This window comes from Haliotis rufescens, unplaced genomic scaffold (genome assembly GCF_023055435.1).
Source record: "Haliotis rufescens isolate VD_foot unplaced genomic scaffold, xgHalRufe1.0.p SCAF_8, whole genome shotgun sequence".
Taxonomy (NCBI): Eukaryota; Metazoa; Mollusca; class Gastropoda; order Lepetellida; family Haliotidae; genus Haliotis; species Haliotis rufescens.
The window spans coordinates 40,967,623-40,982,999 of record NW_025964372.1 but is presented as its reverse complement, the minus strand read 5'-3'; the positions used below and the strand labels follow the sequence as shown (position 1 = coordinate 40,982,999).

The following is a 15,377-nucleotide window of genomic DNA, read 5'->3' as shown; positions in this document are numbered from 1 at the left end:
ATGGTGAGATTCCCTCTCATTACACTGATTCTCAAGTCAAAGGTCTCCAAGGTCTCTCACAGGAGTATGATCTATGTGAAGGCATCTTGTATCATTTCTACCTGCAAAAGCATAGAGGACACAAGAACGGGCGTCACCCAATGGTTACACAACTGGCAGTTCCTATTTCTGACAGGAAATCCCTGCTTTATGCTTACCATGATTCAAAAGCAGGTGGGTGCCACTTTGGCCGGGATGCTACCCGTCAGTCCATTTTGACCAAATACCATTGGCCAGGCTTGTACCAAGATGTTGAAACATACATCAAATCTTGTGAAGAATGTCAAAAAAGCAAACGTTGGGCCCATTCAAAACCAGCTCCAATGGTACCAATGCCTATTGAAGACAACTTTTCCAGGTTACATGTTGACATCCTTGGACCTCTTCCTCAAACAAAGGATGGGCATAAGTATGTTCTTGTAGCTGTGGATTCATTTTCAAGGTGGATTGAAGCATTTCCATTGCACACTCAAGGTGCTGTGGAAGTAGCAACAAAACTCTTTAATGAAGTCTTCACAAGGTACGGTGCACCTCGAACTCTAGTCACTGATAGAGGTCGCCAGTTCACATCAAAGCTGGTCAATGCTATCTGTGAAATCTTTGAGGTTAAGCACCACTTCACATCGTCATACCATCCTCAGACAAATGGAATGGTTGAACGGCGTAATAGTACAATTGCACAAGCCTTAAAATCTTACTGTAAGCCTGACCAATCCAACTGGGCTGATATTCTGCCATGTGTTCTCATGTCAATGCGAAACACACCGTGCCAATCAACTGGTTACTCACCACACCATATGCTCTTTGGCAGAGAGATGTGTCTTCCATTTGATACTACACTCACACCAAAGCCAACACTTGGTAAAAATGCAGAGACACATCTCCAGCAGCTCATCGACAATCTGAAGGTTGTCAAATCTATTGCTCGCGACAACATGTCTGTAAGTCAACAGATAGACAAGGAGCATCAAGAGCTAAAATCATCAGAACCTTCATTCATGTTAGGTCAACAGGTGCTTCTACACAGCCCTGTAGTCAAACAAGGACTTTCCCCAAAGCTGTCCCAATCATGGACAGGTCCTTATTATATCACAGACATTGGTCCAAACCACACCTTCAAAATTCACAGATGTTCAGATGACAAAGAACATAAATCTTTGGTCCATGCCAATCGCCTGAAACCCTATGTCCTCAGAGGTAATGTTGCACGGCATGTTGACGCATCAGGTTCTTCTGCACCTACATTGGTTTCAAGCAGAGCACAGGAACCATTACCAGATCCTCCTGCACAAACTTTGCAAGGAAGTCCTCCACTAGAATCACCAGTTTCTAGTGAAAAGCCAACTGCAAAAGCAGATGAAACTGTGCCATCAGAGCACAATCACAAGCAAACAAAAGATCACAATCAAGATCAATTCTATGATGTTGAAAAACTCTTGAAGTACAAAGACATCAATGGCATACGCCATTTTCTTGTCAAATGGGTTGCGCATCCTACACCAACATGGGAGCCACACCATAATATAGGACAAGGACTTATCAGAGACTTCCACGTGCATAAAACACAGGCTGGACGCAGTCGTAAGCACAAACGAGCACACAAATATTTTGTCTAATCTCTAATAATATAGTTATCCTTGACTTTGATAGTACCTGGCAGGTAGTTTCATTGTGATTAGTTAGATGTTGTCGACAAACCTGCAGGGCCTCCTGTGTTATTAAGTGCTAGAAGGATGATAGTTGCAAATGTCATCTCTTCAAACCCGTTGTCAACACTAATCAACCCACTTGATCTTCTCTCAGAGTTGTCAGATTCAGTTATCTATTATTATAGATTATGCTGTTATAATGGTGTATATGTCAAAATCGAGACAAACGTTATGTCCAAAAATGACACTATTTGTCCATCTTCCATCCAATAACTATTTAAAACTTTAAGCTTAATATAAAACAGTTAATGTTGTATGAACTGTTACCCATCCATGAACTAAACCGATACATATACATGTACATGACCTCTTTCATCAGGTAAAGTTTTCAAACTGCCGAATTCCTGCTGAGAACAATACTCTACGTATTCTATTAAGCCAGATGTTGCTAAACCTATTGTATTATGCTTCATTATGTTGTACCTTTTTGGGCTCTCATAACAGAACAATACCCTGTCATAACATGTTTTGTTTGGTAGACTGTTCAAATATTGTATTCCTTTTTCAATACCTGTATTATGTTTGTTACCATGACAAATGGATATTGTATCTTTCAGTAGCACTAGTTCCATATAACATATTTGTGCTTTTGCGGTCAAAAGCTTCCCACAGCGGAGGGATATTGTCATAGTCCTAAAATCACTATAATTAACCCATAATTATAGTGGTCATATTTCAATATTATGTTTTGTATTTCTCTCAATATTTTATCTTACAACTAGCTATACCTAAATATATTTCTGTAGATAATGTTAGTCAGCTGCCATGCACGTAACTGACCGTCACAAACCAGTGACTATGGATTATCTAACTCAGCCAGGTGGCCAGGCTCGGGTTATGCCCCAGGCTATAACATGCTGTGTATGGCCGGACGCGTCGTATCAGATAGGTGGAATACAAAGGATATTACGCGGTCAGTGTGCTCTGTAACTGTCGAATAAGTGTAATTAATACGCCACGCATGTAGCAGATTTATGTCATAGTTTCAATATTAGGTAACTAACGCATTCTATAGAAGGCCTGAGTCCCTATATATACGGAGTCCAGTGGCAGACACTTCACTCTGCCACGAATAAAGACTTCAAGGGACTCAGCAGCCTTCTCTCTGTTTTAAAGGTAAGATAACATTATTTTCTTGTTCAATTCTCCTTGCCTTTAACTTATATTATATCATGTGCAAGCAACTTTATATTTACCATGGTTTGTAATATTTAAGAATAAGTTATATGTCATTCGTTATACCGCAAAGCAACTTGAATGTTAAATTGTATGTGTGTGTTTATATGGATGTCAGTAGATTAGTTCACTTGTACATTAACTGTTGATATGCCAAGTGATAGATAAAACCGTACAATACATAGTATGAGAAAGAGTACATTGTGGTAAATACCCACGGGTAATCTCACGTAAATACCGTCTCATACGAATATTGGCCATGCTAAGTCTATCATTTGGTTAAGCATTTACGGCATTGAAATTATACAATATGTTAAATACACGAGTAACGCTAGAATGCCGTAAATGTAAATGTTAACAGTTCCTGTATGAAATGTTGTAGCTAGTATAACATGAAATACCTCCCAGTCGCTTATTATTCACAATTCGTTTTTGTACCTTATTTATTAGAACAGTCCTGTTAAGAAAGTTTAAACCAGTCGCTATCAATTCATGTATGGTTGTCAATTATATATTTAATGTAACAAGTCATTGAATGTATCTATCTTGTAATGTAATATTGTTTAAATATCTCTCTATATATTAAATTTCACTCTGCCACGAATAAAGACTTCAAGGGACTCAGCAGCCTTCTCTCTGTTTTAAAGGTGATAGCCGAGTAATCAGCTCTACCAAGTTAATTCCCCCACTATCTTGGCCATTGTGACGTAGCAAACGGGACCACGCCCATACAAGGCAAAACGGCCCGGAACACAAGCTACGTCATACTCATAGATTGTCATTTCATTGTTGTCCTCCATATTTTTTTACCACCTATCTCACCAGATCCAAACCCAGATCTGAACTGGCTGCAATGCGAACGCAAAAGAATAACCTTGGAACAAGGAATGAACAACAACGCTCACACAGGCAATAGTTCTGCTTGTAAAGGCAAAGACTTAAATATACAATTGCATGGAAAAACAGGTCCAAAAGCATTCATACATTGTTCAGAATTAACGTAACCCCATATATAAATAATTGTGCACAAACGTAATGGCAATTCACATTTAATGTGTTTAAGACGAGAGCCCGTTTTTATATTGTGTTTACTGATAATGCATTATTTTAAATGTTCTCAACTAGTTTTAAGTCGTGTTCCGTCCATCGATGGCAGGATTTTATTTAATCTAGATATATGTATTATTTGTCTAAAGGTGTGTATTATTAATGGATAACGTCTCGTCCGCTGAAATATTGCCGATGTGACGTTAAATATATACTCACTATATCAATAACTGTGCACAAACCAAATTGCAATTCAGATGTATGATGTTTAAGACGACTTTTCACAGATAGAGTAGATGTTATCTGTGCATGGGCGGTCTTTCCATCCTTCGCCAAATTTCCACATAAGGCAGTCCTGACCGGGCCTTCCGAATGGTTGTCCGGGTCGCCAGTACGTGAAGTTAAGGGGACTCCCATCCATCCATCTCCAGCTGCCTTCCTCCTGTATATCCGAGGCACCGATGTAGAACTTGGCGAGGAAGAAGTCTCCTGAAGTAAGGATTACAACCTCAGAGTTCATACCTACCTGAGACGCAATATGTGTTGGTTGGTTTGTTGTTTAACGCCGCACTCAGCAATATTCCAGCTTTATGACGGCGGTCTGTAAAAAATCGAGTCTGGACAGACAATCCAGTGGTTGATATCATGAGCAGCAGTGATTGACATCATAGGCATCGATCTTAGATTGGTTGGTTGGTTGGTTATTTTACGCCGCACTCAGCAATATTCCAGCTATATGACGGCGGTTTGTAAATAATCGAGTCTGGACCAGACAATCTAGTGATTGATATCATGAGCATCGATCCAAAAATTGGGATCGATGACATGCTTCACCAATTCTAACCCGGATCTTCACGGATCAATGTGTATGCAGTAAGTGATGTCACGGCTTGTTAATAAGTATGTATGGGTAAGAGAAACCAGTGGTTAATATTATGAGCAAATTCTCAAGTCGTCGGGGTATCATTACTACATTACTAGAAATCAATCAAGTCACCGCAGTGTTGGCAGCAGTTTACGCAGAATGCGTAGGTTACTTTCTGACTAGCCCATACAGGATACGTGCAATGCAAACAACTTAATGTCCCATATTTGCCCTTGCTGTTTCCATTTGGTCGAGACCGCCTCCGTGGCCTAGTGGTAGAGCGTCCGCCCGGAGAGCGGAAGGTTCGGGGTTCGGCATTAAGGGGCTAAAACAAGGACTGGTCGGCTCGGAGTCAGTATACTGTGTCTGAGTGGGGTATTCATGTTAAACTGTGGCATGGTATCTCAGTGAGCGAGCACTATAATTCGGCATCAGTCCGGACTAGTACAAGCAGCCACACACACACACACACACACACACACACACACGTGCATGCACGTCGCTATATAAGTGGAATAATCTTGGACGCGACGTTAAACCCAATTTCACCTCACCTCACCATTTTGTCAAATTCACTATTTACAAATTGCGCATAGGAATGTGTAAAAGCTGACTCAAAACATACCTGTAGCATTAATCAATGCTGTCAGGAAGTTGATCTTCTCAATGGAGTCCACAATTGCCAGATGTCCTCCAAATGAAGATATACAGTTCACCCTTGCCGTGTCCCACACGGACTCATTAAGAACAAGAATGTAGGGATGATCGCCATTAATAGACACCGGAGCTAAAATATGGAACAGACAGAGATACGTGTATTACAGAGAGAAAGACGCATCACTGTTTAGATCTTTGGTCCAGAATACAGAATGTTGTCATGTACGCATGTTACCTTTCCATAGCATTTTGACTACGGGGTTTGTTGGTTTGTTTGTTTCATGCCAAAGTCAGCAATAGGCAAGCTTTATGACGACGACCTGTTAATATTGGAGACTGGACCAGAGAAACCAGTGGTTGATATAATGAACAACGTCCCACGCCGTCTGGGTACGATGACATCTAAGTCAACAAGGTTAACGACACACTCCATTGATCCGCCTCTTACGACAAACGTGAAGATCCGGGTAAGAATAGGTCTTCAGCAATCCATGCTTGCCATAAAAGGCGACTATGCCTGCGTAAGGGTCGACTAACGGGATCGGATGGTCAGGCTCACTGACTTGGTTGATGTATGTTATCGATCCCAATTGCGTGGATCGATGCTCATGATATCAATCACTGGATTGTCTGGTCCAGACTCGATTATTTACAGACCGCCTTTATATAGCAACAAATAAACAAACAAACAAACAAACTAGGTGCCCTATTCCTGAATTCGAAAAGGGCTTAAGTTAAGGATCTGGTTTGATTTTAATAAGGAGCATTCACACGTTACAAGTATTTGGTACAACTTGTACGAAATAAGTTGCTCGAACCAATTTGTTTATTTTCACGTTTTCACGTTGTTCGGGAACGGCACTGGTCCAACCCCTAACTTGTGTTTGTTTGTCTGTTGTTTAACGCCGCACTCAACAATATTCCAGCTATATGACGGCCCCTAACTTGTGAAAATATCGATATTGAAACCCAGAACATCCAAATTAACATAAAGATATATTTGAAAATGTGTTATGATAGATCCCATCAAATGGCCTGTGCCCACTTTTAGGTTTCACCTGGTTGACTCTGATCATTCCTGTGAACTGATCTGATTACCCCTGATTGGTTGGTTGATGCACGGTCATCGATCCCAATTGCGTGGATCTATGTTCATGATGTAAATCACTGGATTGTCTGGTCCAGACTCGATTATTTACAGACCGCCGTCATATAGCTAGAATATTGCTTGGTGCGGCGTTAAACAACAAACCTAACCCAACTTGGAGGTTCATTCTATCCAACAAATTGTATACACCGAGCTATACCGTGTGGATGCCCCTTGGGAAGTACTTCCACGAAACTATAAAATACTTGTCCTGTGAGAACATGTCCTGTGTCATAAAACTAACGTCCAACAGGTTGCAAACATTAAACGTTAGCACGGCTTGCAAGTTCGTAGGATGCACTGTGTTGCATGCAATATATTGTATACAACCAGTTGTACCGTGTGAATGTCCTTAAGGAATACTCCAACGAAACTCTAAAATACTTGCAGCATGCAGCGACGCCTGTTCTGTCCACAGTACATCTGTCCTGTACACCGCACGTCACTGCACTGCAGGGTCCAGCCAAGCTCTGATGAAATGAAAACAGACAATGAGTTAGTTTGGATTAACGCCGCTTTTAACAGAATTCCAGTTATATCGCGGCGTGTCGGCTTAATGTTGGAGAAAAGCCCGTAGTGATGCAGGTCTCAGACGTTTACCACTGAAACCCACGAGCACGTGTATGGAAAACGAACATGTAAATACCAATATTTGGTTTAAGTGACATATAAAATCATGCCATATATAAGGCCATTATGTCATGAGGGCTGGTCAAAAGTTCTAAGCCTTACTGTCAACTATGGCCCACAACAAAGTGAACTAGTCAATGTAGTACATTGTTTCAGTAGGTCATTGCAAGTGTATTTGGTCTGTACCTATATACCTATAATATTAGAAAAAAGTATATTGAATTTAGTAAATACATCAGAAATGACAGTGCAGTAAACATATTCATAAATATTATGAACACTCAAAATACACAAACAATAAGTGATCTCTGTTTATACCTATTCAATGTGCAAGAAATATGTTCAATACCTATTTTGCAAGAATGCTACATACGATATGTATGTAAGTGTATATATATATATATATATATATATATATATATATATATATATATGTATGTATGTATGTATGTATATGTGTGTATGTATGTATGTGTGTATGTGTGTGTGTGTATATGTGTGTATGTATATGTGTGTGTATGTATATGTGTGTGTGTGTATGTATATGTGTGTGTATGTATATGTGTATGTATATGTGTGTGTGTATGTATATGTGTGTATATGTGTGTGTGTATGTATGTATATGTGTGTGTATGTATATGTGTGTGTGTATGTATTTGTGTGTGTGTGTATGTATATGTGTGTGTGTATGTATATGTGTGTGTGTATGTATATATGTGTGTGTGTGTATGTATATGTGTGTGTATGTATATGTGTGATCTTCACGGGTACGGTGGCAAAGTTTCTAAATTCTAATCTTAAGAGAAATAGAACTAACCTTGCTAGAAACAAATAGACTTTACTGTGGAGGGTTTCATACAAAATGGTAGCGCCTTGACAAGACGATCTGATCGATTATCAAGATCTATATTGTAATATAACGGGTCTTACCTCTTGAAGTGCATCAAATTACCGGAGTACTTTGATTAAGAGTATGAAAAGATTTGAAAAATATCTGTCGACGCCCATTTGACAGACGGTACACATTCTTTTCTAATACTGCAGTCGACTCGCTGAAATCCATGTAGTTTACGAATCGGATATCTAGTTCGTTACGCGATTTTGATAGACTATGACTCGTTAGTCTAGCCAAAATATTACTCCAGAATTCTAGCCTAGTTCGGCAAGGGGTGAAACGGGACTTCTATAGTCAGTTAACTTCCTTGCCTCGGGACGATGTCTTTAGAGATGACGATCCCTTTCACATCGGCACACACACTTTAGGCACATGACATCATGAGCATCGATCCACGCAATTGGGATCGATGACATGTATCAACCAAGTCAGTGAGCCTGACCACCCGATCCCGTTAGTCTCCTCTTACGAGAAGCATAGTCGCCTTTTACGGCAGGCATGGGTTGCTGAAACCTTTTCTACCCCGGATCTTCACGGGTCTACCTCTTCATTAACAGCAGAATATTTCTATTCTCTGGCTAAACTTGCAACAATCGCCAGTAACTAGTGGAAAGGTGTTCAGTCCTGTCATCGAACCATGAAGGCAGCAGAGGCGTAAGTGCCCTAGTGTGGTGACCTCACTTGCTGGCGATTTATAGCCCCATTTCATATTGTCTAAAAGTAAATTTGTGATTTATTGCTAGTCAATACTGTTCTTGGATGACTGTGCTTTTAGTAGAGTAACTTTGCATTAATTGTTCTAAATAATCAATATGACTGGAATATTGCCGACATGACTTTATATTTTAAGTCACACATTCGCTTTGCAGTGCGATGCCACACAGTCAAGTGCATAAGCGTGACCATCAGACCCATTAAATCGCCTCTTACGTTTGTTTGTTTGTTGTTCAACGACGCACTCAGCAATATTCGAAGTGTTTATTTCTGTATAATGGGCCTACAGTACAAAAGATCCATACATATTTTATAGAACAAATGTGAAATTTCATCCAATTACAATATGCATGCATGCGTGGAACAAAATGTCATACAAGGATTTGTTTGTTCAGTTTCAGACAATAAGGAAATTAAATTTCTCTTAAGGAACAGAGCAATTGTGTTTTTGTACATGTACATCACTAATTGCCATTAACAATTTAAACTTATCCTCTGAAGGAAATTTATGAAAACATGCTGGAATAAATTGTTGGCGACTATTTCTGTATGCCGGGCATACCAATAAAAAAATGATACTCATCTTCTTTAACTGCCAAATCACATTTTTCACAAAAACTTTCTATAACATTTGAGGAATTAAAATCAATTGGGGATCGTTATTTTTGAATATTCAAGTGGTGAGAAGAGCATCTTAATTTACACATAATCCTAATCAAATCCTTGTGTTCTAAATGTAGAATATAGGATTCGGGAGTTAACAGTGTCTTGAAACTAGAATATCTTTCTAAAACAAGAGAATTTTCTACTTTTCTATGCCAATTTTGAATTCCAATATCCTTACACCGTTGTTTGAACTGCTGCAGAAATGCATCCACATCCCCAGACGATTGCATAATCCAAACATAGGAAAAACCTGTATTCTACCATGAATTTGGAATTTACTCGATTCTGATTGGTCAATCAGAGGCTATTAAATCACAATAAACCCCCTCTGATTGAAACAGCTGGTTTGACGGCCGCATCACCGCGGAAGATAATATTCATAGAATAGTACTATTTTTTAGTCATTGTCGGTAGGCATATTTAAATAACTATATCTACAATTACAGGTTACAAAATGCACGGATGCGGTTACTACAATATTCAAAGGATGTGTGGCAATACATTTCGTGCAGAAAAACACGACAGAAATCAACAAAGGGAGTGTGTTTACGTTTTGGAGACAACAGACAGCTTGAAATTTTGGCGCTTTTCTATATACGACTGTGACGTCATATCTTTTGCGACACAATGAGAGATATGACGTCATAATGGTGACGTGCGATGTAGAGCGAAAGCCATGCAAAGCTTGCTTTGTTTTCTTTAGGGATGCCCACCTCATGTTAGCTTACCAAGTTGCCGTGCTTATATGCTTTCAATGCCTGTCATATGTTCGAGTGAAGTATTACGGTGTTAACAAACTGCCTGAGTATATACAGCACCATATTTAGTTCGGTGATTCCGTAATTCAGATCGATAACCCACTCAAAACACTGAACTCAACCCATGCCGCTTCACTCAGTATATTTGCTAACACCAAAGAGTTCGCGTTTTATTTAGTCATGGTAGATTGGAGATAAACATACTGTGTTTTCAATGTAGAGCTAGGTTACCTGTTGATTTAACCGCGCTAAATTTAACATTTGAAACCTCACGCTGCGCGTTCGGTTCCAAATTCAATTTAGCGGGGTTAAATCTACAGGTAACCTAGCTCTACATTGAAAACACAGTATGTTTATCTCCTAATTGAACAAAAGTTCCCGAACGTAACTGACCCAGTTTACTCATCCTAACTCATCATGTGATTTCAACATGGCATAACAAGCCCTGGGATATCTACCACAATCTAAGGTTAAAAGTTTACACCAATATTTAATAAATTTTGTGAAACACTCAACAAATGTATAATTTCTTCCACAGTCTCCGAGAACCGCATTGCTGGAAGAATATTTGGATAAACCTATGAATTTATTTAAAATACCAACTGTTGAACCTTTTCTATTTTATCGTTATATTTAAATCCCCAAATCTCGGAACCATATGTGTAAATCGGTAATATTTTAGTATCGAAAATTCTACATGCAACAGAAAAGGAAATATTTGGAAATTTATAAAATACTCGAATGGCAGAAAAAGCAGCTTTTCTAGCCTGGATCGTCAATGTTTCACATGCCTTTGACCAAACTAAACGAGAAGAGAAAACAATATCTAAATATTTATCATATGTGACAGCCGATAACTGAATTCCTTTATAGAACCATTTTTCACAAGCTCTGAGAGTGCCTCCATTTCTAAACACAACAACATTTAACTTACCTAAATTAACTTCTAACCCCCATTTCTTAGTGAACTTTTCTAAACTATTTAGCCGCTTTTGAAGATTTATAACTGAATCCGCTACCAACACCACATCATCTGCAAATAAAAGGAGTAAAACGTCTTCAATATCCTGATTTACAAATATTCCCTTGTCTGAATCTTCCTTTATGTCATCAGTCAACTGGTTTATAAAAAAATATAAACAATATGGGACTTATCATGCACCCTTGTCGAACACCAGATGTAGTACAAAATGTTTCACTATACTTACTACCGACTTTAACACATGCCTTTACACGGCTATACATACTTTGTAGAACATTATATAATTTACCATGAAATCCATTTAATAATAACCTATATAATAACTTTTCTCTATCAACTAAATCAAATGCCTTTTTGAAATCAATGAAAACTGCATAAAATCTGTGATTTGGTTTACTAAGGTACTTTTGACATCGTAACTGAAAAACAAACATATTATCCTCAGTTGCATATCCCTTTCTAAAACCGGCCTGTGATTCATCAACTTTATCAAATAATTCTACCCATTTCCTAATTCTTGATTCGACAATATTAGTAAAATCTTTCCCGATAACACCTAACAACAATAACATACCTCTAAAGTTGCTTGGGTCTCGACGGCTCCCCTTCGTATACAAGGGAATAATTGCACCAATATTCCAAGTTTCAGGAAAAACTCCACTATCTAAGACTACATTAAATAATAAAACAAAATCTGATACCAATATTTGGGCATTCTAAAGAAACTCAGCCAGAATACCATCTATACCTGGGGCTTTATCAGCTTTTAACTTCTTAATTGAAGTAATTAGCTCCTCTTCCGTAATCCTACTTGATAAAAAATCAATAGATTCATCCCTACACAACTGACAATTTTCAACATTATGACCTACCACATACATTGTAAGTCTTAACTAAATCATCAAATTCTGGATTACCCGACTCACTGTGTGGATTTAATAAAGATTCAAAATACTGAAACCATATATGGGCTGAAATACCACCGCTATCAACGCTATTTGACGATAGCAACTGTCTAATCTTTCTCCAAAAAAGTTTACAATCATGCGACTCCACAGCAGCCTTCACCTCAACTTCTATATTTCTTTTATATTCATTCATTTTCCTTGTACATCAATTTTTAAATGACATGTTTGCATCAGTATACGACTGCAAATTTTCATCAGATCTATATTTTCTAAATGTCTGTAAAGCATCATATTTTAATTTCTTAAGAATCTCACAGTCCTTGTCAAACCACTTCGGTTGCAACATTTTCCTATGGGATGTATCAGGTACAGCGGCATTTACTGTATCACAGGCAACTTGGATGGCCTCAAGAAACTTGTTTGTAGCACTGTCAATAGTGGTAGACAACAACGATCTAAAGTCCCGTAGGAGAATATCCACTTCAGAAGATTTTAATACAGTGTTATATACTTCTTTCAAGTTATCACTCCACTTATATCTAGGTGAGCTGTACAAAGCCAGCTTCGGTAATACATCAGCTGACATAGGTGAGTTCATGGGTTTAAGTTGCAACTGTAATGTACATGTAATAGGTAGATGATCACTCTCGGTCTTTGCTACCACCTCCATATCTACTATACACGAAAAAAAACCAGTGGACGCAAGGAAGTAGTCCACAAGACTTGCTCCATTTCTTCCAATAAATGTAAATGCTCCCTATTTATCTTTTGCAGTTCGTCCATTTACAATGTTGATATTCCAAGTTTTGCACAGTTCCAATAAAGACATGCCAAATTTATTTACCTGTTTATCCCTTGTCTTCATCAAGTATGTGAACATCGCCTTCAATCACAAATTTATCTTACGAGAGATAAGCCGATTTCCCTGAATCCCGTGCTTGGACAAGAAAAGGAATTAAAGCCTTACGCTTAAGTTTGGCAGGGTCGTGTAGTCATCAGAGACTCTCATTTCTTTCACATTCTTTAATATATCCCTTGCTGCACTTACAACCACTTGCTTTTCTTTGTAAAGGCTAAATCACACTATTACAGGCTTGATGGTAGATCTGGTGTTCAGACGATGTGCATGATCTATTTGGATCATATCCGAGTTTTCCAGCATCAATGTGTCCCTGAAAAAGTTTCCTACTAAAGATTCTGTCTCTTGCCAAGACTCCCAGGCTTTACCACGAAGTCCATGAATTAAGATATTTCCCCTTCTGCTCAAGGCTTCAAGTTTATCTTGACTTCCTTCAAGCCGTGAAATCCTGTCTCTTAGTTTTGGATTTTCTTGTCTTAACTCCTTTTGTTCAGATTGTATATTATCACTGAGATTGTCAAACTTGTTATGCAATGCAATCATCTCTGCTTTGATAAGATTTCAAAATCATGTGAACTGATTCATCGCTTTCGCCATCGGGACTACTATCGGCTGACTGACTGAAGGGAAGTTTACTTTGACGAGTTTCTCTCGGGCCAGGATTAAGTTCCACATCGGAACATAATTGCAACAGTTTAGGTACATACGGAGAGTCACTATTACGCAGGCAATGAGGACCATCACAACCAAAATAAAACACCAGTCGTCGCCAGGGTGAAGCGTTAAAGCGAGTTGTCAAGTCGGTGTACGGGGACTCCTTACCAAACTGCGCGGTATAACGAGCGCAGTGAAATCCATTCAGATAGAGCAAGCTATTTACCAGAATGAATATTTGGAGCTGTCTGTTTATTAAACTTCCATATGGTGTCAAATACTTCATTTTGTCCCTATTTTTCTTCCGTTTCTGAATGAAACAGCCAATTTTGACCCTCCACTGTTCAACAGAAACATCCATCTTGCGCGTGCAGTTCGTGCTTCACAATCTAAGTATGGTTCACACTGACACAGTCGTATTACAAAAAGTTCCACACTATTTTCGTCGTTATTTTATCAGAATAAGTGTGTACTCACTGATATTCGATACTTGTGATTACTTTGTTGTTGATTATAACTTGGTGTAGACCTTGTCACAGGCGACTTTTGAAGAGCGACATGATCACGACCGCTTGCTACCCACGCATGCGCAATCCCTAAGCCCTCAGCAATATTCCAGCTATATTACGACGGGTACCCAGGTAGAATAGGTCTTCAGCAACCCATGCTTGTCGTAAAAAGCGACTAACGGGATCGGGTGGTCAGGCTCGCTGACTTGGTTGATGCACGGTCATCGATCCCAATTGCGTGGATCGATGCTCATGATATTTATCACTGGATTGTCTGGTCCAGACTCGATTATTTACAGACCGCCGTCATATAGCTGGAATATTGCTGAGTGCGGCGTTAACAAACCAACCAACCAACCAATATGACGACGGTCGCCTCTTACGACCAGCATTAGCTGCTCGGGGTAAATTCTAACGCTGAATCTCACGGGTCGCATTAATTTAAAAATTATATTGGTGTATTGTGTTGAAAGTTTTGATTTCCTCTAAATTTACCGCTGACGGATCTGGTTTCGTGAAAATTGTGCGAATAAAACGTTTAACATACCAAGATCAGTTATATTACTTTCTTACCTTACTCCAGGTGCTGATGTCACTAGATACATAGCCATCTTCACTGCTCATTGTGGTACTTGATGAGTTGGTGTCCACATAGTTAAGGTAGCAGGCATGGCTGAGGATGTGGTAGCTGAACGATCTACATATCCCATGCATTTGGCAGTTCGCTACACACGAGTTTATGCCAGGTGTAGAAAGAATATGGAAAGATGATCTAATAATTCGCTCGTTGTATAGCAAGTGTCCCTCTTGTTGACATGATGCCCGGCAAATGGAAACCCATGTTGAGAAGTAAAACGCCAGGCTCACAAGAACACCGGGAACCATTCTGCATTAACTGACTTCTGTCGTGGAGGGGTGGGAATAAGTGACAGTAGTTGCACCCGGGGAAACACTATCGACGCCAAACACCTCAGCATGGTTGAATCAATAGCATACGCTACCTGTTCTGTTCTACTTACTGCAGAAACAAATCGATATGCGTCTGCATTATATATCAGCACTGCCGGTGTATCAGATTCAAATCAATCCCTTAACTATTACTAAATAGAGTTTTGAGCCGAGGTTATAAAAGAACCAGGTGGAATTTATCTTTCTTCAGGTG

The 15,377-nt window shown here is 39.1% G+C and overlaps 1 protein-coding gene across 1 annotated transcript; it reads right to left on the bottom strand.

The window, feature by feature from the left end:
- Positions 1–3,688: 3,688 nt before the first annotated feature.
- On the bottom strand, positions 3,689–15,176 carry LOC124151076 (C-type lectin domain family 4 member D-like). The gene is made up of 4 exons (XM_046523375.2): positions 14,789–15,176; positions 7,029–7,110; positions 5,462–5,623; positions 3,689–4,460 (listed from the first exon to the last, which is right to left on the bottom strand). The coding sequence occupies exons 1-4, from the start codon at positions 15,098–15,100 to the stop codon at positions 4,240–4,242; spliced, it is 777 nt and encodes a 258-aa protein (XP_046379331.2). The 5' UTR covers positions 15,101–15,176; the 3' UTR covers positions 3,689–4,239.
- Between the last annotated feature and the right edge of the window lie 201 nt (positions 15,177–15,377).

Coding starts and splice junctions, on each gene's coding strand:
- LOC124151076 (XM_046523375.2), bottom strand. CDS start 15,100: ATGGTTCCCGGTGTTCTTGTGAGCCTGGCGTTTTACTTCTCAACATGG. Junction 5,624..7,028: donor AACAGGCGTCGCTGCATGCT/GCAAGTATTTTA, acceptor TCCATATTTTAG/CTCCGGTGTCTATTAATGGC. Junction 4,461..5,461: donor AGCATTGATTAATGCTACAG/GTATGTTTTGAG, acceptor TCCTTACTTCAG/GAGACTTCTTCCTCGCCAAG.